The sequence below is a fragment of the Hyperoodon ampullatus genome (assembly GCF_949752795.1).
Source record: "Hyperoodon ampullatus genome assembly, chromosome: 19".
Lineage (NCBI taxonomy): Eukaryota > Metazoa > Chordata > Mammalia > Artiodactyla > Ziphiidae > Hyperoodon > Hyperoodon ampullatus.
The window spans coordinates 44,921,801-44,945,548 of NC_136932.1; the positions used below are offsets into that span (position 1 = coordinate 44,921,801).

Sequence of the window (23,748 nt, forward strand, 5' to 3'; positions counted from 1 at the left end):
ATAAAAAGTCCACAGACACCCCAAAACACACCACCAGACGTGGACCTGCCCACCAGAAAGACAAGATCCAGCCTCATCCACCAGAACACAGGCACTAGTCCCCTCCACCAGGAAGCGTACACAACCCACTAAACCAACCTTAGCCACTAGGGACAGACACCAAAAACAACAGGAACTACGAACCTGCAGCCTGCAAAAAGGAGACCCCAAACACAGTAACATAAGCAAAATGAGAAGACAGAAAAACACACAGCAGGAGAAGGAGCAAGATAAAAACCCACCAGACCTAACAAATGAAGAGGTAATAGGCAGTCTACCTGAAAAAGAATTCAGAATAATGATAGTAAAGATGATCCAAGATTCTATTTCCAAGATCCAAAATCTTGGAGATAGAGTAGATAAAATGCAAGAAACAGTTAACAAGGACCTAGAAGAACTAAAGATGAATCAAGCATCGATTAAAAACACAATAAATGAAATGAAAAATACTCTAGATGGGATCAATAGCAGAATAACTGAGGCAGAAGAACGGATAAGTGAGGTGGAAGATAAAATAGTGGAAATAACTGATGCAGAGCAAAATAAAGAAAAAAGAATGAAAAGAACAGAGGGCAGTCTCAGAGACCTCTGGGACAACATTAAACGCACCAACATTCGAATTATAGGGGTTCCAGAAGAAGAAGAGAAAAAGGGACTGAGAAAATATTTGAAGAGATTATAGTTGAAAACTTCCCTAATATGGGAAAGGAAATAGTTAATCAAGTCCAGGAGGCACAGAGTCCCATACAGAATAAATCCAAGGAGAAATACGCCAAGACACATATTAATCAAACTGTCAAAAATTAAACACAAAGAAATCATATTAAAAGCAGCAAGGGAAAAACAACAAATAACACACAAGGGAATCCCCATCAGGATAACAGCTGATCTCTCAGCAGAAACTCTACAAGCCAGAAGGGAGTGGCAGGACATAATTAAAGTGATGAAGGAGAAAAACCTGCAACCAAGATTACTCTACCCAGCAAGGATCTCATTCAGATTTGATGGAGAAATTAAAACGTTTACAGACAAGCAAAAGCTGAGAGAGTTCAGCACCACCAAACCAGCTTTACAACAAATGCTAAAGGAACTTCTCTAGGCAAGAAACACAACAGAAGGAAAAGACCTACAATAACGAACACAAAACAATTAAGAAAATGGGAATAGGAACATACATATCAATAATTACCTTAAATGTAAATGGACTAAATGCTCCCACCAAAAGACACAGATTGGCTGAATGGATACAAAAACAAGACCCATATATATGCTGTCTACAAGAGACCCACTTCAGACCCAGAGACACATACAGACTGAAAGTAAGGGGATGGAAAAAGATATTCCATGCAAATGGAAACCAAAAGAAAGCTGGGGTAGCAATTCTCATATCAGACAAAATAGACTTTAAAATAAAGACTATTAGAAGAGACAAAGAAGGACACTACATAATGATCAAGGGATCAATCCAAGAAGAAGATATAACAATTGTAAATATTTATGCACCCGACATAGGAGCACCTCAGTACATAAGGCAAATACTAACAGCCATAAAAGGAGAAATCGACAGTAACACAATCATAGTAGGGGACTTTAATACCCCACTTTCATGAATGGACCGATCATCCAAAATGAAAATAAATAAGGAAACACAAGCTTTAAATGATACATTAAACAAGATGGACTTAATTGATATTTATAGGACATTCCATCCAAAAACAACAGAATACACATTTTTCTCAAGTGCTCATGGAACATTCTCCAGGACAGATCATATCTTGGGTCACAAATCAAGCCTTGGTAAATTTAAGAATATTGAAATTGTATCAAGTATCTTTTCCGACCACAATGCTATGAGACTAGGTATCAATTACAGGAAAAGAGCTGTAAAAAATACAAACACATGGAGGCTAAACAATACACTACTTAATAACGAAGTGATCACTGAAGAAATCAAAGAGGAAATTAAAAAGTACCTAGAAACAAATGACAATGGAGACACGACGACCCAAAACCTATGGGATGTAGCAAAAGCAGTTCTAAGAGGGAAGTTTATAGCAATACAATCCTACCTTAAGAAACAGGAAACATCTCGAATAAACAACCTAACCTTTTACCTAAAGCAATTAGAGAAAGAAGAACAAAAACATCCCAAAGTTAGCAGAAGGAAAGAAATCATAAAAATCAGATCGGAAATAAATGAAAAAGAAATGAAGGAAACGATAGCAAAGATCAATAAAACTAAAAGCTGGTTCTTTGAGAAGATAAACAAAATTGATAAACCATTAGCCAGACTCATCAAGAAAAAAAGGGAGAAGACTCAAATCAATAGAATTAGAAATGAAAAAGGAGAAGTAACAACTGACACTGCAGAAATACAAAAGATCATGAGAGATTATTACAAGCAACTCTATGCCAATAAAATGGACAACCTGGAAGAAATGGACAAATTCTTAGAAATGCACAACCTGCCAAGACTGAATCAGGAAGAAATAGAAAATATGAACAGACCAATCACAAGCACTGAAATTGAAACTGTGATAAAAAATCTTCCAACAAACAAAAGCCCAGGACCAGATGGCTTCACAGGCGAATTCTATCAAGCATTTAGAGAAGAGCTAACACCTATCCTTCTCAAACTCTTCCAAAATATAGCAGAGGGAGGAACACTCCCAAACTCATTCTACGAGGCCACCATCACCTTGATAGCAAAACCAGACAAGGATGTCACAAAGAAAACTACAGGCCAATATCACTGATGAACATAGATGCAAAAATCCTCAACAAAATACTAGCAAACAGAATCCAACAGCACATTAAAAGGATCATACACCATGATCAAGTGGGGTTTATTCCAGGAATGCAAGGATTCTTCAATATACGCAAATCAATCAACGTGATACACCATATTAACAAATTGAAGGAGAAAAACCATATGATAATCTCAATAGATGCAGAGAAAGCTTTCGACAAAATTCAACACCCATTTATGATAAAAACCCTGCAGAAAGTAGGCATAGAGGGAACTTTCCTTAACATAATAGAGGCCATATATGACAAACCCACAGCCAGCATCGTCCTCAATGGTGAAAAACTGAAACCATTTCCACTAAGATCAGGAACAAGACAAGGCTGCCCACTCTCACCATTCTTATTCAACATAGTTTTGGAAGTTTTAGCCACAGCAATCAGAGAAGAAAAGGAAATAAAAGGAATCCAAATCGGAAAAGAAGAAGTAAAGCTGTCACTGTTTGCAGATGACATGATATACTGTACATAGAGAATCCTAAAGATGCTACCAGAAAACTACTAGAGCTAATCAATGAATTTGGTAAAGTAGCAGGATACAAAATTAATGCACAGAAATCTCTGGCATTCCTATATACTAATGATGAAAAATCTGAAAGTGAAATCAAGGAAACACTCCCATTTACTATTGCAACAAAAAGAATAAAATATCTAGGAATAAACCTACCTAAGGAGACAAAAGACCTGTATGAAGAAAATTACAAGACACTGATGAAAGAAATTAAAGATGATACAAATAGATGGAGAGATATACCACGTTCTTGGATTGGAAGAATCAACATTGTGAAAATGACTCTACTACCCAAAGCAATCTACAGATTCAATGCAATCCCTATCAAACTACCACAGAACTAGAACAAAAAATTTCACAATTTGTATGGAAACACAAAAGACCCCGAATAGTCAAAGCAATCTTGAGAATGAAAAATGGAGCTGGAGGAATCAGGCTCCCTGACTTCAGACTATACTACAAAGCTACAGTAATCAAGACAGTGTGGTACTGGCACAAAAACAGAAAGATAGATCAATGGAACAGGATAGAAAGCCCAGAGATAAACCCATGCACATATGGTCACCTTATCTTTGATAAAGGAGGCAGGAATGTACAGTGGAGAAAGGACAGTCTCTTCAATAAGTGGTGCTGGGAAAACTGGACAGGGACATGTAAAAGTATGAGATTAGATCACTCCCTAACATCATACACAAAAATAAGCTCAAAATGGATTAAAGACCTAAATGTAAGGCCAGACACTATCAAACTCTTAGAGGAAAACATAGGCAGAACACTCTATGACATAAATCACAGCAAGATCCTTTTTGACCCACCTCCTAGAGTAATGGAAATAAAGACAAAAATAAACACATGGGACCTAATGAAACTTAAAAGCTTTTGCACAGCAAAGGAAACCATAAACAAGACCAAAAGACAACCCTCAGAATGGGAGAAAATATTTGCAAATGAAGCAACTGACAAAGGATTAATCTCCAAAACATACAAGCAGCTCATGCAGCTCAATATCAAAAAAACAAACAACCCAATCCAAAAATGGGCAGAAGACCTGAAAAGACATTTATCCAAAGAAGATATACAGATGGCCAACAAACACATGAAAGGATGCTCAACATCACTAATCATTAGAGAAATGCAAATCAAAACTACAATGAGATATCATCTCACAACGGTCAGAATGGCCATCATCAAAAAATCTACAAACAATAAATGCTGGAGAGGGTGTGGAAAAAAGGGAACACTCTTGCACTGCTGGTGGGAATGTGAATTGGTACAGCCACTATGGAGAATGGTATGGAGGTTCCTTAAAAAACTACAAATAGAACTACCATATGACCCAGCAATCCCACTACTGGGCATATACCCTGAGAAAACCATAATTCAAAAAGAGTCATGTACCAAAATGTTCATAGCAGCCCTATTTACAATAGCCCGGAGATGGAAACAACCTAAGTGTCCATCATCGGATGAATGGATAAAGAAGATGTGGCACATATATACAATGGAATATTACTCAGCCATAAAAAGAAACGAAATTGAGCTATTTGTAATGAGGTGGATGGACCTAGAGTCTGTCATACAGAGTGAAGTAAGTCAGAAAGAGAAAGACAAATACTGTATGTTGACACATATATATGGAATTTAAGAAAAAAAATGTCATGAAGAACATAGGGGTAAGACAGGAATAAAGATACAGATCTACTAGAGAATGGACTTGAGGATATGGGGAGGGGGAAGGGTAAGCTGTGACAAAGCGAAAGAGCGGCATGGACATATATACACTACGAAATGTAAGGTAGATAGCTAGTGGGAAGCAGCACAGGGAGATCAGCTCAGTGCTTTGTGACCGCCTAGAGGGGTGGGATAAGGAGGGCGGGAGGGAGACGCAAAAGGGAGGGGATATGGGAACATATGTATATGTATAACTGATTAAATTTGTTAAATTAAAAATAAATAAATAAAATAAAATTAATTTTATCTATGTTTTTACTTTTTAAAATGTAGCCACATTTTAAAGAGTAAAAAGAACAACTTTAAAATTGCTGATATGGCTCCATTATGTTACTGTAAGATAGTACTGCTTAAGGGATATGGTGTGAGGGCTGAGGAAAAAAAGAAAAAAAAAAAAAGATGTAACCTAACTTCAGAGGGGTTAAAATATTTTAAAGTGTACATCTTAGAATCGATAAAATAAGTTTTTATGCTTTCATTTAATTTAAGTTAATGTATGTGTGACATCCACCAAAAGACAACTGAAACTGGCAAAATAATTTGATTCAAATAATGAATAGTATAACTTACTTCTATAAATTCCATTTTGTTCAGTCTTGGTTCCATTGAGTCAGCAATATCCAATTGTTGGCAGCATGCTTTTAATTATGGAACAAAGGTTATTTTGATAGTTTGGTTGTGATACATTCATATTTTACATTCATATTATAGTACTCCAAAAGAAAATAAAATTATTAATGTCCATCAATATTTATAATAGAGTAAATGATATATAGTTGGGTAACATTCCAGTTACTACAAAATTATTATTTTTCCTGGCTTCTATTTAACTAAGCAACTCAAACACTAAAAAGAACATGCCTACATTTTTAATGACCATGTCAAGATAAAGCAGAAATAAATAGGCACATCAACAGTATAAAAGACTGCAAAAATATGTGTTGGTTTATGCTAGCATTTATGCTAGAAGGTCCTAAAACACAACACTTCCACAAACTTTCCTTTTAAATACTTAATTTTGTCTTTAATATTTTAAAAATTAAAAAATATGAATATATTCTTTTGGTAAAAGATTCAAATAATATAAAAATATAAACAGCAATACTTGAAATAAAGACTTTTTTAAACCTTCATTTGATATGACAATTACATGATCCTTATTGACCTTACTAAGACACATAAATTGTATAAAAGCTCATGATAAAAGAATTAATACACTGGTTTCCTCTCCCACTTCTAAGAATAACTCTTCCTGCCTATTATGGGCTGGTACATAAAAAGATTTTTTTTTCTTTCTTTTTTTTTTTTTTGCAGTACGTGGGCCTCTCACTGTTGTGGCCTCTCCCGTTGCTGAGCACAGGCTCCGGACGCGCAGGCTCAGCGGCCATGGCTCACGGGCCTAGCCGCTCCGCAGCATGTGGGATCTTCCCGGACCGGGGCACGAACCCGTGTCCCCTGCATCGGCAGGCGGACTCTCAACCACTGCGCCACCAAGGAAGCCCTAGGATTCTACATGTATATAAAAATCCATTCATTTTGCTCTTATTTCAAAATGCCAAATACAAAGAGTATGACTGATTGGATATAATTTTACTTTTCTTATGTCTAAACATTCATTATAAATAGGTACAAATGTCTGACTATTCCATATGTCTTTTAGCAAAGTTGTAACTAAGCATTTATATATTGAAATACAGCACATTTAATTTTCTTATGTCTTTACTTGTATTTCTCCTTCATATCACAGTTATGACATTATATCTTTCTTTTAAAATTCTGTGTATGTAAGCAATATTTTCTAGGAATTTGATAGGATAATAAAGGGTTATTACAAAATAGTTGTAAAATGGGGCACTCGACTAAAAGAATTAAAAATCACTGATTGCATCTCTGCTTTTCTACATTCTCCAACTGAAAAGAGCAAAAGAGCTTGACTACATGACTCTTCATCTTTACTCAGCATCCCTCCACCCTCAAAAAAAAGGAGAGAGAAAAATATAAACACTGCAGTAAGAGGAACAGGCAGGCTTACCAAGCTGGAAATCTGGATTTTGAAAAAATTCATGAAGAACATTCTGAATCTGCAAATCAAAGAAAAGAGACCATATACTACTTTTCAATTAGCATATATTAAGTATTTTAGACTAAAAGCCATCTGTAGTCTTTTAATTTAAGTCCTAGGTAATTCTTCTAACCCAGGGACAGAAATAGTAATAATTAACATTTCGTTTATAGCAGATTTCAAAGTATATAAAATGCTTTTGCATATATTTCCTCACTGATTTTCAACCTTTTTGTGTGAGAACTAGGATGCTGAGCAGATCCCATTTGCCCCCTCCAAGGAAATTTCTAACAACACTCAGACATTGGGCATGATGGAGCTAAGGCAAATTTGGCAACCAGCTTGGCAATCCAAAGAGTCCTCTATAATTCCTCATTCTTCAATGACTAAAAACAAAATTTCGGAGCTCTTCTTGGTCCATTTTTTATTTATTATTTTATTATTTTTATTTTTAAAATTTATTTATTTATTTTTGGCTGCATTGGGTCATCGTTGTGGTGCGCAGGCTTCTCATTGCGGTGGCTTCTCTTGTTGTGGAGCACGGGCTGTAGGTGCAAGAGCTTCAATAGTTGTGGCACGTGGGCTCAGTAGTTGTGGCACGTGGGCTCAGCAGTTGTGGCTCGCGGGCTCTAGAGCGCAGGCGCAGTAGCTGTGGCACACGGGCTTAGTTGCTCCGCAGCATGTGGGATCTTCCTGGACCAGGGCTCGAACCCACGTACCCTGCATTGGCAGGCGGATCCTTAACCACTGTGCCACCAGGGAAGTTCCTTTTTTAAAAATAAAACTTTATTTTTCAGGGCAGTTTTAGGTTCACAGAAAAATTGACCAGAAAGTACAGAGAGTTTCCATAGACTCCCTGCCCCCCCCCAACCACATACATAGCTTTCCTCCACTACCAACATCCCCCATCACAATGGTACATTTGTTACCATCAATGAACCTACATTGGAAACTCATAACCCAAAGTCCATATTTTACATTAGTGTTATACATTCTATGGGTTTTGAAAATTATATGATGACATGTATCCATTATTATGGTATTGTACAGAATTGCTTCACCACCCTAAAACTCCTCTGTGCTCTGCCTATCCATCCTTATTTCCCCTCCTCACTCCTGGAAACCAATGACCTTTTTACCGTCTCCATAATTTTACCTTTTCTGGAAAGTCATAGAGTTAGAATCATACAGTATATAGCCTTTTCAGATTGGCTTCTTTCACTTAGTAATATTCATTTAAGGTTCTTCCATGTCTTTTCATGGCTTGATAGCTCATTTCTTTTTAGCACAGAATAATATTCCACTATCTGGATGTACCACATTTATTTATTATTCACCCACTGAAGGACATCTTGGTTGCTTCCAAGTTTTGTTAATTATGCTGTAAACATCCATGTATAGGCTTCCGTGTGGACATAAATTTTCAATTCCTTTGGGTAAATACAAAGGACCATCTACCATGGCTTGATTGTATGGTAAGAGTATGTTTAGTTTTATAAGAGACTGCCAAACTGTATTCCAAAGTGACCACACCTTTTTGTATTTTACCAACAACGAATGAGATTTTCTGTTGCTGCACATCTTTGCTAGCATTTGGTGTTGTCAATGTTCTGGATTTTGGCCATTCTGATAGGTGTGTAGTGGTATCTCATTGCTGTTCTAACTGCATTTCCCTGATGACATATGTGGAACACCTTTTCATACGCTTATTTGTCACCTGTATATCTTTGGTGAAGTGTCTGTTCAGGTCTTTTGCCCATTCTAAAATCTGTTATTAGTTTTCCTATTGTTGATTTTAAGAGTTATTTGTATATTACTGTCCTTTATCAGATATGTCTTTTGCAAATATTTTCTTCCAGTCTGTGGCTTGTCTTCCTTGGTCTATTTTTAGCAACTGGAAATATGCTTGGTATTGTATCTAACCAATAGTTATTCTCACATCTTATACACCTAAGAGAACATATATAACTCTTAGAGTACAGTTCTTTTTCAGAGCTAAAGACATGGTCTTTTAGGTAATTCCTTGGCGGTCTGGTGGTTAGGACTCTGCGCTCTCACTGCCGAGGGCCTGGGTTTGATCCCTGGTCAGGGAACTAAAATCCCACAAGCTGTGTGGCGCGGCCTCCCCCCCAAAACAGGATTACGGTCTTTTAGTCCACAGAAGTAATTAGTCACACACATAAAAAAAACACACGAAAGCTATGTCTGTCTGTAATAAAGAGTTTGTGAAATTCAGCCAGAGTCAATATTTTGGAAATCTACCTAGAATTTTCTTTTTAATGTTCAAGAGAAAATTGAAGAAATTGACTTTCATGGGCTAGACTTACATCAGCAGGACCAAAAATTTAGAGGGAGGCTTCTAGCACTCTGCTCAGTATCTAGCAATCACCCTCTTATCACCCATTCCACCTACCCTTCACAGATACCGTCTTCCTTACCACTATCATAGGAATCATTCCTTTGGGGTCTAGAATCCACTCATTGAACTGTTCCTGCAGAGCCTGTTTCCATGTGTTGGCCACCTTGGCTTTGACTTTGTTCATGCATTCTCTTTGTTCTCGTTTCTGTTTAATATTCTCCTTCATCTTGGACACTCTGAAGGATGTAGAAACAGAAGAAATGTCGAGTTGAGACCACTGGATTTGACTCAGATTGTTCAAATGGTAGAATACAGGAGTTCAGAGCCTCATTTAAACTTTGGATCTGTCTTTTTCCATGAAATTTTCCTTAATTCAAGCCTGTAGGGATCCCTCCTTCCCCCAGCACATACTGAATTTGGCATTAATGATAAGCTGCCTTCTACTATTATTTGACTTTTTATAGAGGTAGGCCTTATTTTACTCAACTAAATACTGTACTTAAGAAGCACTAAGAATAGCTCTAGAAGCTTCCACATATAAAAGCAAGGTTGAACGCACTAAAGCCTGAAGGTGGTGGGCCTCTTTTTTCCCTGGACACATAAGTCATCTTGGAAGGACTCTGATTCCAAGTCTAGGGTGGGAGCCTGGAAACTGCATTTATAACAAGCATCTCAGGTAATTCTGATGCCTTGGACCAAACTTCTGATTTCTGTCTAGGAAAATTTATTGCCAATTTCCTTTATCCGGCTGGAGTCAAATACTTTTGACAGCCCCTGAGCATAATAGTTAACTTGTACTCAGACAGAGTTGCATCACCCAGGTTGAAAATGGGGGAAGAATGTGATTTTAGTCATTCCTATGTTTATCATCCCTACTAGGACTTCAAAACCCCCAAACTCATTTTGATTGAAACACCAAAATGGTTCAGAATAATAAAAATAGCTGCTGGTTTCAAATACAATTTTCAAGTAATGTTTGAGTCAGGTCTTCATCTTTCAAAGAAGAAAGACTAGGGCAATCTGACAGATTTGGAAACGCAAAAGAATTCTCAGTAAGAACTGGTAAACTGGAGAACTCCAATAATCCAAAAGAAACAACTAAAATCTAAATCATTACTTTATGCCCATATAAGGCCTTCAAAATCCTCTAAGAAAAGAAGCCTTCAAAAATAAACTTTGAAGTTTGAAAAAATAAAAATAGGCAAGTTGTTAAACAGTGCGGAAGGGCTTGTTTCTGAACTGCTGGAAGATTAATTAGCATTTTAAAGGATGTGCTAAGTTCCTCTAATGCGACTACTAACTAGCCAAACCGCCACCACTTATCTCGGAACCCCCAGTCTATTCTTGGCTGGCTCTTCTGCTCTTCCCCTACTCTTTCTCTCCCTGCTGCTTTATCTTTCTCCCTCTCTCCCTCTCTCTCTATCCTCCTCTCCCCTTTCCCCTGTCTCTATACAGCACTCCCCTCAACTTCTGTCTTTTCTGCATGATCCTCTGTTCTGTGTCTGTGTCCTTCTTCTAGCTTTTTCTCATTATTCACTCATTCATACTCACTCACTAAGTCAGTTTCTTATTTACTCATTACACAAACATTTATCAAGCACCTACTATGGATTCTGACATTATAAAGCTTAGGGTCCACTGCAGAACAGGTAAGTAAGTGATATTGTGTAATAAGTACTCGGTGTCTCTAGATTCTCATGTGTATTAATCAACACAGATTAACAAAACTGAGTTTCTGTCCTATTTCCATCTGCCTGAAAAAAGCCTTCCTCCCTCTCTTTGTTTGACTAGATCCTCCACATCCTTTAGGTCTCAGTTCAGACATCATTTCCTCCCTCTTATTAATGCCCACATTTAGAAACAAAACTTAGTTTTGTGCTTCAGGGCTACTGCACATGAGACTCCAAATATAATCCAGATGGATTTTTAATTTACTAGGTAACTCATTCAGGGACTGAATAAAATTTCTCTTTTGTGGTCTGCATTATCTCAAGAGGATATCTAAATTAATCAACAGAATTCCATAGCATCCAAAACTCATAACTTTGGGTAATGTAGGGTAGCCATAATCTGTAAGCAGATTCTAAATATAAATCCACATTTAAGGAGACCGGAAAGAAAAAAAACTGCAGTGTGGTAAAATGCAAAAATTATCACAGATTCTTCCCATTCCTGTATGCATGTCTGTCTGTATGCAGTGTAACTTTGCAGCTTTTCCCATTATAAGCTGGAGTCTATTTCTGCATCTCTTGTGTCTGTCTGTGGCCATGTGACTTGCTTTAGCCGATGGGTCATTAGCAAACATGATGGAAGCAGAAAGTTGAAAAGTGCTATAAATTATATCACAATAAAACTGGAAGAAAAAGTGCTTAAACATTGGGGTTTGCTCTCTTGTATTGAACTTAAGAGCACTTCTACCACCACCTTGGAAATAAGCCTTGGCTAGCCTGCTGGATGATGATCCAGTTACCTCCATTGCTTTTACCAACAGTCAGCCAACTAATAGACAAATGACTAAGACTATCATTGCCATTTTACCGCAATGTATGAGTGAGTCCAAATGATACCATGTGGATCAGAGATGAGCTGAGTCCAAAATCATGAGCAAATAAATGATTGTTTATTTAAGCTACTGAGTTTTGAGGTATTTTGTTATGCAGCAAAAGCTAACTAACGAAACAGTTTTGCCATCTTAACAAGTGTTTTGAGCTCTTTCAAAGAAAAGTACAGTATAAATCTAACTGATTAAAGAAGTAAAAATGCTTCCTTACCCTAATTGTGACAATCCAAATCCTATCCATCCATTCAAGCTGTGTTAGGAAAATCTTCCACTCAGAGTATTTGCCTAGATTATATCAAAACTGAATGTTGTATTTCATAAAAACTGGTTCTAACCAGCTTAAGTGGGTAATTGATCATGAACTTTGAGTGACCCCTGCACACCAGACCATTACTAGACCCAAGGGAAGACTCTTTCTCAACTGCTAAACAACAGAACTTGTTTTAATCAATCATGTACAAACCTATGGACTCACTCTGTCCTATATACAGTGTGATCGTCTTCAGTTGTTATAAGTATAACCACTATAAAGCTCCCTTCCTAACACTTAAAAACGCCAGAATTTTCCCCCTCAGCAAACTAGTCAGTGAATTCTTCACTGGTGTAGATTCCTTTGCCTGGCAAGTTAATAAACTCAGCTTTTGTTTGTTTGTTTGTTTTTAAGCTCTGATGGTCTTAGTTTCACAAAGCTAAACTGGACTTCTTGCCATTCTTGGAGCATGTCCACATTATTCCTGTGATGAGTATTCTTATAAAAATACATATATGATATGTGTCTACTTAATTATTGTACTTAACCCATTTTCTTCTGTTTGTTCAATATACAGCTTATTATGAAATGAAGTTCCTGACATAAGGTTCAATGACTTAAGAAAAATCTAAGTTACTGGTTAATCAATGATATTTGAACAGCTAAATAATGAGGCCTGTTTGGAATTTTATAAAATGATGAAGAACATTTATTATAGCCTCCCACTTAAGTACAGATGATTAATCATAGAGATTTCAAAATTAAACACTCAATTACTCCAAATTAATTGACATATCTCAAAATAATCTTATGTATCTAAAAAAAAAAACAACAAGAAAACTTTCATCATTCTAAGCCAGATTAGAATATGTCAGTTAATTCATTTAACAAATATTTATTGAGCATTATTTACATGACACAGTGTTAGATGCTGGGGATTCAATGGTGAATATGACAGATGTAATTCCTGCTCACATTACAGCAGGAGAAACAACCATTACAATTGTGATAAGTGCAATGAAGAAGAAACACAGGATGCAATGAGAGAGCCTATAAGGGAAGATCCCAACCCAAATTCATGACGACGTGGTATTTGAGCTGAACTCTGAAGGACTGGTAGGATAAGATAAAGAGGAGGGGGAAGAAGTAACGACATGTGAAAAGATCCTGAACTGGAAAGCAGCACAGTATGTTTGAAGAACTGAAAGAAATCCTATATGCCTGGAGTATATAGAGTGTGAGAATGACAGAGGTGGGAGCCCGGACTAGAAAGAAAGTCAGAGACTCGGTCATACAAGAAAGTTTGTATAGGCCTAGTTAAGGATTTTGGGTTTTATCCTAAGAATAAAGGGATACCATTGAAAGGGTTCACACTGGAGAAAAATATGAAAACGTTAAACTTTAAAAAAAATCACTTCAGTTACAGGTAAACGATAGAGTGGAAGAGGGCAAAATGGATGTAAACATAACAATTAGGAGACTATTGCAATATTGCAGGTGACAGATCATGGTAGCTTAGACTAGGGTGACAGCAGTGGGGAGGGTCAGAAATGAATAGATTTGAAAGAAGGAGGTAAAATCAGGAGGACTTAATGATTGACTGGAAGTGATCAATGAGGAAGTAGAAAGTGTCAAGGTTGATCCCTCTGGTTTTGGCTTAAAAATCTGGATGGATGATCAATTAAGACAATGACTTGTTGAAACTGAGATGCTCGTGAAACATCCAAGTGCAGATACTGAATAGTTACATGTGTTGTAATGAGGGCACTCAGGGATGGATTATGGAGTGATAGGAGAACTATGCCTTAAGGAACCTTAATATTTGAAAATCAGGTAGCAAAGAATGAACCAGCAAAGGATACTGAGAAGGATTAAACAGAGGTAGAGGGAAAACTAGTAAAGAATGATATCATGGAAGGAAGGAAAACAGTATTTCAAGGAGGAAATGGCTAACATAATTGAACACTGCTAAGAGGTCAAGTAAGATGAGGACTGCAAACTTTCCACTGGGCCTAGAAGCAGAGAGAATGTTGTCATATTGGTAAGTGACATTTATTGAAGAGAGCCTGGAAAAAAGACCAGATGGAACAGGTTGATAAAAGTGTAGGAAGTAGGGAGAGTGCTATGTGGACAACTATTTTGATAAATTTGGCTATGTTTTAGTAATATTTCCTCAACTAGAGTGTATAAGCTCCTCATGACAAGAACCAAATTTTGAATTTTTTTTTCGTATAAGGTATGGCTCAACATTAAGCACTGAATAATTATGCCATAAATACTGATTGACTGTGAAGACTCCTCAATAAATTTAAGTTATTAATTCATTCATCTAACAAATATTTATTGAGGCCCAACTCATGTCAAATATTTCGCTCAGTGTTGGAAATATAGATATGATAGAAAGTGGTGTACAATATAGTGTTCAATATGATAGAAAATAGTGTACAATAGTGTACTTCTCTGTAATAGTGTGAAATTCTAACATTAATAATCTTTCTCTATACTTCCTTTTTAATGTTTAACTTTTTAAAAAAATATCATACAGTAAAATTAACCTTTTTTGGTGCATAGTTGTATAAATTTCAACACATGTATAAATATGTGTAACCATCACCATAATCAAGCTATCAAAAGTTAGTAATCTTACATTTTTTTCTTTTTTTTTTTTTTTTTTTTTTGCAGTACGCGGGCCTCTCCCTGTTGCGGCCTCTTCCGTTGCGGAGCACAGGCTCCGGACGCGCAGGCTCAGCGGCCATGGCTCACGGGCCTAGCCGCTCCGCGGCATGTGGGATCTTCCCGGACCGCGGCACAAACCCGTGTCCCCTGCATCGGCAGGCGGACTCTCAACCACTGTGCCACCAGGGAAGCCCTGTAATCTTACTTTAAGAGCAAATATTTTTCATTTATCAATTCACAATAAGGCAGTAGTGACATAGAATATGCATTCTCAAGAACTGGAGGGATCAAGAATCAGAGGGAAAAGATGCTAAAAGAAAAGAAAATATGAAGAAAAACAAAATGACACAAACCTACCCTCCTCATCAGTTTTGCAAATTTACATGTAAGAATTATAGTCCACTTCAATTCTATACATGTCTTTCAGGAACCCTGAGGGAAAGCAATGAAAGTATACTGCATATGTAAAACTTACAAATAACAGTGATATTTTATTTTGTAGATAAGTGGCTACCACTACATAAATTGTTCCAAGTCAGTAAGGAGTGTCTTCTCTATCTATTGTACTTAGACACCAAACAAAGATGAATCCCTTTTTGTCCAGGGAAGTAGGCAGATGAAAAATTTTCAGATCAGGTTGAGTCAAACAGACACTTTAACATTATCACCAGAAGATAAAGTCTTGACAAACCAAACAAAAATATTATGTGTCCTTTTTCTTGAGCATAAGTAAGGAAAACTCTCATTCCTAAAATGAACGGACTTCTCCAAAGCTCTCTAATGGATTGAGAACAACACAAACAGTGATATAGTTCAGAGAATTTAAAAGCAGGACTATTTTTGCTAAGGTTGCTGGGTATCCAAGCTTTAAGTCAATAGACATTGTGCTGCTGTAAAGCATCCCTAGGATTTCTGAATATTCTACAAATGCCTGAAACTGTCTTGTGTTGACATATGGATCTTGGATTTTTGCCAGAGGAAGATGAAACCCTAATTCTGATAATCTTGGCAAAGAAAGCATCTTTAAATACTTTAACTCTTTCATGATATTCCTAACAACTTTAAGACAACATTGACTGATACAGAATAAGATGAGCAAATGGAAAGACAAGCATTCTCATATAGAAACACTTGTCATTATTAAAGATGTTGATTTTCCCTAAGATAATGAATAAATTTAATCTTATTTCAATAAAAATTCCTATAACGTTTCTTTTGGTGTTCTCCCTCCCCCCCTTTTTTCCCTCAGGTAGATGAACCAATTCTAAAGTTCATATTGAAAAGTAAACACACAAGAATAGACAGTAGTGATTAGAAAAGAAGAACAAATATAGACTATTCAGTAGCTGTTATTGGGCTCACTATGCAGCCATTTGGAAAAGGAAAAAGTTGGATACATATTTTAAATCTTACACTAGGATAAATTCTAAATGGATCAATATTTTAAATTAAAATTAAAATAATTCCAGAAGAAAACATGGGACAATTCTTTTAACATCTTGAAATGAAATGTAACAATGACTCAAAGCCCAGAAGCCATAAAATAAAAGTAAATAAATTTGACCACATAGAAATAAAAAATCCTCTACATGACACAAGATAAATGACAGGTGAAAAACAGAGGAAAATATTTGTAACTCATTCACATGCTTTGGATAAAAGGAAGAAAATTAAGAATGTATATTTGCATTTGCTTATGTATGCACTAAGAAACTCTGGAAGGATCCATTGAAAATTAAGAACAGTAGCTATTTATTGCAGAGGTGGAGCACTGTGTGGAAGGAGGATAAGAATGGGAGAGAAAGTTTCCATCATATAACACTTTATACGTTTCAGCTTTTGAAGCAGGTGAACATATTACCTATCTGAAAAGTTAAATTTTAAAAAGTCCTTCCTCTCATATAGCTTACTTTCCAATGCAAGAAGACAAATAATAAACAAATAAATATACACTTGGGATCCTAGTGAGATAACTAAATTCATCAGTACAAGGAACTTACTTAATATACCTTGTTAGTCTTCACAGTGCTTCATAAACAGTGAAGCACATAGTAGTAGCTCAATAATACTTTTTGAAGAACTATAAAATTACTTTAAGTCCTATTTGTATGATTATGTTATTGTTCTACTTGCTTTTCAACATAGGGAGCTAGATCATCAACTGCAAATACAACAAACTGTACCTGTTGTAAGTAGTGTTCGGAATGTTTATCTTCAGGTCTTCTGCGATATTTCTCATCACCCTCTGATAACCAGACATTCCTGAGTCTTTGATATAATTAGGGTTGTTTCTCATTAAGTATTCCCCCAAGTGGTTAATTGGATCAAACTTGGTTGGAATATCAACTTCTGCCAAAAGCTTTTTCTTTTCCACTTGCATTAACATTTTTTCCATTCCAGGAACTAAGGTGGGTAGAAGTTTCTCGAGCAAATACACACGAGTGTTCAGTGTCATGTTTTCAGTATTAAACCACTCTTTGGCCAAATTATCCCTGGGGAGTTTTTCTTCAGCCTTTTTTTCTAGTTCCTTCTTCAGATTTTCCTTATCTATGATTTTCTGCTGCATTGCCTGGGCTCTTGCCTGCACTCTTTCAGAAAGATTTTTCTTCCATGACTGTTCTAGCTTTGAATTCTGTGCAGTTTGATCTAAATTGAAAAGCACTTTCGCAGGTTTTCTAAATACAGTATTCTTTGAGATTCTAGAGTCCTTTATTGAACAAGTAGAGATTTTTGGCTGCTCCTCCAGGTTTAATTCTGAGGGGACAAAAATTGAAATGTAAGAAATATTAGAAGTAGATTTTAATCTATGTTACTTTAGAATATTATTAGAAAATTATTTTACATCCATTTACATGGTATATTCGAACACAGCTAAAAGTAACAGAAAATCAGACAGCAGTGACTTTAACCATAAGGACATTTACTGTTTTCTTAATCAGAAGCCATTCAACAGCTCAGTGTTTTTATTAAGTACCTAGCATGTTTCTATTGTTCTTTATTCATTTTTTGTGCTTGTATCTCAGGATCACAAGATAGCTATTGCAGCTCCAGGCGTCACTTCTTTAAAGGAGAAAAGGATTGAGAACGAAGGGGCTTTATCCTCTTGAAGTTCTGTTATATTATTCAAGAAGAGAAGATCCCAGACTCCTCACTCTAAGACTTTCCTTTACATTTCATTGGCCCTAATTAGGTTACGTGCCCGCCCTAGGCCAATAGCTGGTAAAGGTAAAAGGGTTATTGAGAATAGTTTTGATCAATCATAATTTATTCCTTGGTCAGGGTTTAGACCAAATTTGGTCAGGTTTTAGACCATATTCTCTGATATCAAGTGATTTCCATCTGCTACAAAACTTAAGTTCCATTGGCAGACAAAAGGTGGGAAAATGTCTGCTGAGTAGGCAGTGAAGAGAGTCTACCAGACATGTATGTGTATTGGGTTGGCCAAAAAGTTTGTTCGGGGTTTTCCATAAGGTGTTACAGAAAAACCCAAATGAACCTTTTGGCCAACCCAATAAATATATTTCTTCCCACTCTCATATTTCCAACTTCTTTCATGTTGGAGATTTTAGACCAAGATAGTGGACTGAGGTCAGGACCTACATGCCCTCCCTACCAAAATCTCTAGAAATGATAGAAAAGGGTGTGTGTGTGTGTGTGTGTGTGTTTTAATATGAACATAAGAATGCTAACAACCAGTAGAAACTAACACAACACTGTAAGGCAACTATACTCCAATAAAAATTAATTTTAAAAAAGGACTTTTCTGGCGGTCCAGTGGGTAAGACTCCACGCTCCCAATGCAAGGGGCCTGGGTTTGATTCCTGGTTGGGGAACTAGATCCCACATGCATGCCACAACTAAGAGTCCTCATGTCACAATGAAGATCCTTGCATGCCGCAACTAAGGCGGCACAGCCAAAAAAGAATGCTAACAATCAATCATGAAGAGGGCCTTCAGAAACTCTGAAGGTCTCTGAAAACTGTAAGGTAGATGGGATTAGATTGATTAAAGAAACTATAAGACTAAAAAGATCCAGAAGATGACTGTGAAATTTGGGAGCACCTCTGAGGCACCCTAAGTTTAAAGGATGTAGATATGGATAGCAGGGGAATGACTGACCTTTTTGTGTATCTTCATCCCCATTTGAGCTAATCATCGGGCACCAGAGGCATTCACCCTTGAACTGGAACAAGGGGATTCGGGCAAGAGAGGCAGGATAATGCCTCCACACACAGAGAAAATGAATTGCTGACAGACTTCACTGTCTGCATATCTTACCCCTCCTCCACAATCTGCATAGCTTACCCCTCCTCCACAATCACTGGCAGCAGGCTACAGAAAACAGAAATGTCATCCAGAGAAAAGCAAACAGGGATTCCCAAATGCAAATGTAAGCACACACATAAGGATCACCAAATATTTAACGAAAACTAACTCCATGACTAAACGAATGCAATGATTAATACTATCCAAGGAAGCACCATTAATAGAACAAATATAAGGAGTTCTAAAAGAGCTGTAATTAATATCCTCAGAGCAGAGAAATTAGAGGAAATTAAAAATATAGTTAGATTATTTTTAAAAATTATGAGAGCTTGGAAACCTAGTGCTCAGACCTTGGTTTCTTTCTTTTTTTTTTTTAATAGGATTGAAATTTTAAATTTATTTATTTATTTATTTTTGGCTGCATTGGGTCTTTGTTGCTGCGTGCAGGCTTTCCCTAGTTGCGGCGAGCAGGGGCTGCTCTTCACTGCGGTGCACAGGCTTCTCATTGCGGTGGCTTCTCTTGTTGTGGAGCATGGGCTCTAAAGTGCAGGCTCAGTAGTTGTGGCACTCGGGTTTAGTTGCTCCATGGCATGTGGGACCTTCCCAGACCAGGGCTCAAGCCCATGTCCCCTTCATTGGCAGGCGGATTCTTAACCACTGTGCCACCAGGGAAGTCCCCAGACCTTGGTTTCTAATATCATTCTCCAATTAAAAAAAATCAGGACTCATTGAAAAAATGGCTGATTCTAGGACTGGGGCAAGAAATATTCAAGATGAGCCTGGAGCAGAAATATACCCATAAATATATGACCAATTGACTTTTGCCAAGGGTGCCAAGATCATTCAATGGGGAAAAAATTATCTCTTCAGCAAATGGTTCTGTAACAAATGGGTATCCATATGCAAAAAAATGAAGTTGGACCCATACTTCATGCTATAAACAAAAATTAACCAGCTCTAACAGATCTATACTGAATATTCCACCCAACAACAGTAGAATACACATTCTGCTCAAGTGCACATGGGACATCCTCCAGGATAGACTATATGTTAGGCCACAAAACAAATCCTAATAGATTTAAAAATATAAATATCATAAAAAGTGTCTTCTTTGAAGATATAGGAGAAATCTGCAGGATTAAAAAACACACTTTTAAACAACCAATGGGTTAAGGAAGAAATCACAAGGGAAATTAGAACATACTTAGAGATGAATGAAAATGAACACACAATATACCAAAACTTATGGGATGCAGTGGAAGCAATGCTCAGAGGGAAATTTATAGCTGTTAAGTGACTACATTAGAAGAGAAGAAAAATCTCAAATCAATAATCTAAGTTTACATCTCAAGGACTAGAAAAAGAAGAGTAAAATAAACCTAAAACAAACAGAAGGAAGGAAATAATAAAGATCAGAGTGGAGATAAACAAAATAGAGACTATAAAAACAGCAGAGAAAATCAATAAAACCAAAAGTTGGTTATTTGAAAAGATCAACATAATTGACAAATTGCTAGACTGGCAAAGAGAAAAAGAGTGAAGACAAAAAAACTAATATAAGAAATGAAAGTGGGAACATTACCACCAATCTCCCAGAGATAAAAAGGATAACCTAGAATAAATGGACAAAAAATACACAAAAAGTATCTAAACTGACTCAGAAAGAAATAGAAAATCTTAACAGACCCATAACAAGTAAAGAGATTAAATTAGTAATCAAAACCCTCACAACAAAGAAAAGTCCTGGACCAGATGGCTTCACCAGTGAATTTAATCAAACATTTAAAGAATTAAAACCTATCCTTACAACACTCCTCCCCCCAAACTGAAGAGGACATAACAGTTTCTAACTCATTCTATAAGGCCAGCATAGATATGATACTAAAGCCAGATAAGGACACCACATGAAAAGAAAATTTCAGACTACTATTCCTTATGAATATAGATGTAAATCTTCAACAAAATATTAGCAAATCATGAGAATATTCTCCTGTTATCTTCTAAAATTACTTACTGTTTTATCACTCACATTTGTATCTACAGTACATGTAGAACTTATTTGCATGTGTGGGGTGAGGTAGGACTCAAAAATACATATTTTCCATTTTGGCATCATTATTGAAAACACCTCCTGTTTTCAATACAGGACTTTCAACTGGACTCTATTTCATTGGCTTATTTGTCTATCCTTATGTCAATGTCCTACTGTCCTAATTTCTGTAACCTAATTGTAAATATTGATATAGTAATATAAATCCCCCAGCTTTGTTGTTCTTCAAGATTTCCTTGGCTTTTCTAGGTCTTTTGCATTTCTACATAAATTTTAGAATCAAATTATTTTATATACACACAGACACATATACAGAACCCTGCACAACTTTTTGCTAGAATTACACTGAATCTAGAGGTCAATCGAGGGAGCACTACTTTCTTAACAATATTAAGTCTTCTAATTCATGAATAAGGTATATTTTTTCATTTATTTAGGTCTTCTTTAATTTCTTTTAACAATGTTTTATAGTTTCAGTGTACAGGTTTTGTTCATTTTTGGTTAGATTTATTTTGAGATATTTAGTGCTTTTTATGCCATTAAAATTGTATTTTAAATTTTTCATTTTCTAATTGTTTGTTGCTAATATATAATAGAAATATAATTAGGTTCCCAGGACCTAGCTCGTTCAGGCTCTGATCAATAAGCTATCAGATGTTTTTTTCTACAGCCACGATTGCTGAGGTGATTGGAATGAAAAACTTAGTAAGAATCTTAAGGTTTTTTCTGATATGGCCATGGAGATGAAGTAGTTCCAGGGCTTTCAAATATTATCTACTAGTCAATTTGCTTCTCTCCACTGAAAAAATATTAATGTCAAACTGAACCACAATAGGATTAGGGCCACACACTGTTAAAGTTCTTTGCCTCTATTACTTCGTGGATTCAGGAAAAAAGAAGAAATAGATATGTAAATTATTTTGATACTCATTATTTTTTTAAAGATTTTTTTTTAATGTGGACCACTTTTAAAGTCTTTATTCAATTTGTTACAATACTGCTTCTGTTTTTTGTTTTGGTTTTGTGGGCATGAGGCATTTGGGATCTTAGCTCTGCATTGGAAGGCGAAGTCCTAACCACTGGGCAGCCAGGGAAGTCCCCATACTCATTGTTTTTAACATAGCCAGAAAGTAGTTATTGACCCATGCTTCAATCATTAATAACTCTCAATAAATAGTACTAGTGAAATAAAAGGGTAAGAGATCAGAACCTCTACAACTTAGAGCAGTGTTTTTTAAAATCTTATTTATTATGAAATATTTGAGACCTGTAAGTATAATGATGATATAAGTAGCCATATATCTACTCTTAGCTTAAGAAAAAAATTACCTGTATATTAAAGCCTCTCAAATACCCCTACTTTGATAGAAACACTATTCTGATTTTCATGTTTATTATTTTTCTGCATTTGTATATATTATATATAAGCAATATAATATTGTTCTTGTTTTTAATTTTTATAAAAATGATTTCATATCATGTGTATTCTGTGACCTTTTAAATACTTAATATTATGTTTATGAAATTCATCTATATTGATAACTGCAGCTCCAGTGTGTTCGTTTTTCACTGCTTCATAATATTTCATTATATGACTGCATTGCAATGTATTTATTCATTCTCATTTTGGGGGAGGCTATCCATAAATATTTTAAAATTCTTTTTATTTATTAAAATTTCTTTCTTAGCTTTATTGAGAGTACTCTGAAGAATACTTTTAAATCCTACCTACAGGTGGAACTTCAAGATGGCGGAAGAGTAAGATGCGGAGATCACCTTCCTCCCCACAAATACATCAGAAATACATCTACATGTGGAACAACTCCTACAGAACCCCTACTGAATGCTGGCAGAAGACCTAAGACCTCCCAAAAGGCAAGAAACTCCCCACGTACCTGGGTAGGGTAAAAGAAAAATCAGAGACAAAGAATAGGGATGGGACCTGCACGAGTGGGAGGGAGCTATGAAGGAGGAAAGGTTTCCACACACCGGGAAGCCCCTTTGCAGGCGGAGACTGCTGGTGGCGGAGAGGAGGAGCTTTGGAGCCACAGAGGAGAGTGCAGCAACAGGGGTGTGGAGGGCAAAGCGGAGAGATTCCCGCACAGAGGATCAGTGCCAACCAGCGCTCACCAGACTAGAGGATTGTCTGCTCACCCACCGGGATGGGTCGGGGCTGGGAGCCAAGGCTTGGGCTTCCGTCGGATCCCAGGGAGAGGACTGAGGTTGGCTGCGTGAACACAGCCTGAAGGGGGCTACTGCGCCACAGCTAGCCGGGAGGGAGTCCGGGAAAAAGTCTGGAGCTGCCGAAGAGACAAGAGACTTTTTCTTGCCTCTTTGTTTCCTGGTGCGCGAGGAGAGGGGATTAAGAGCGCCGCTTAAAGGAGCTCCAGAGACGGGTGCGAGCCGCAGCTATCAGCGCGGGCCCCAGAGACGGGCATG

At 36.7% G+C, this 23,748-nt stretch overlaps 1 protein-coding gene across 1 annotated transcript in view; it reads right to left on the reverse strand.

Moving 5' to 3' along the window:
- EFCAB5 (EF-hand calcium binding domain 5) overlaps positions 1-23,748 on the reverse strand; it is a gene marked incomplete at its 3' end in the record, with an annotated part of 120,357 nt that overhangs the window by 66,002 nt on the left and 30,607 nt on the right. Inside the window, 4 exon segments of the mRNA XM_079725460.1 lie at positions 5,657-5,724; positions 7,119-7,167; positions 9,587-9,743; positions 17,177-17,747. Of these exon segments, the coding sequence (XP_079581586.1) occupies positions 5,657-5,724; positions 7,119-7,167; positions 9,587-9,743; positions 17,177-17,747 (845 nt within the window).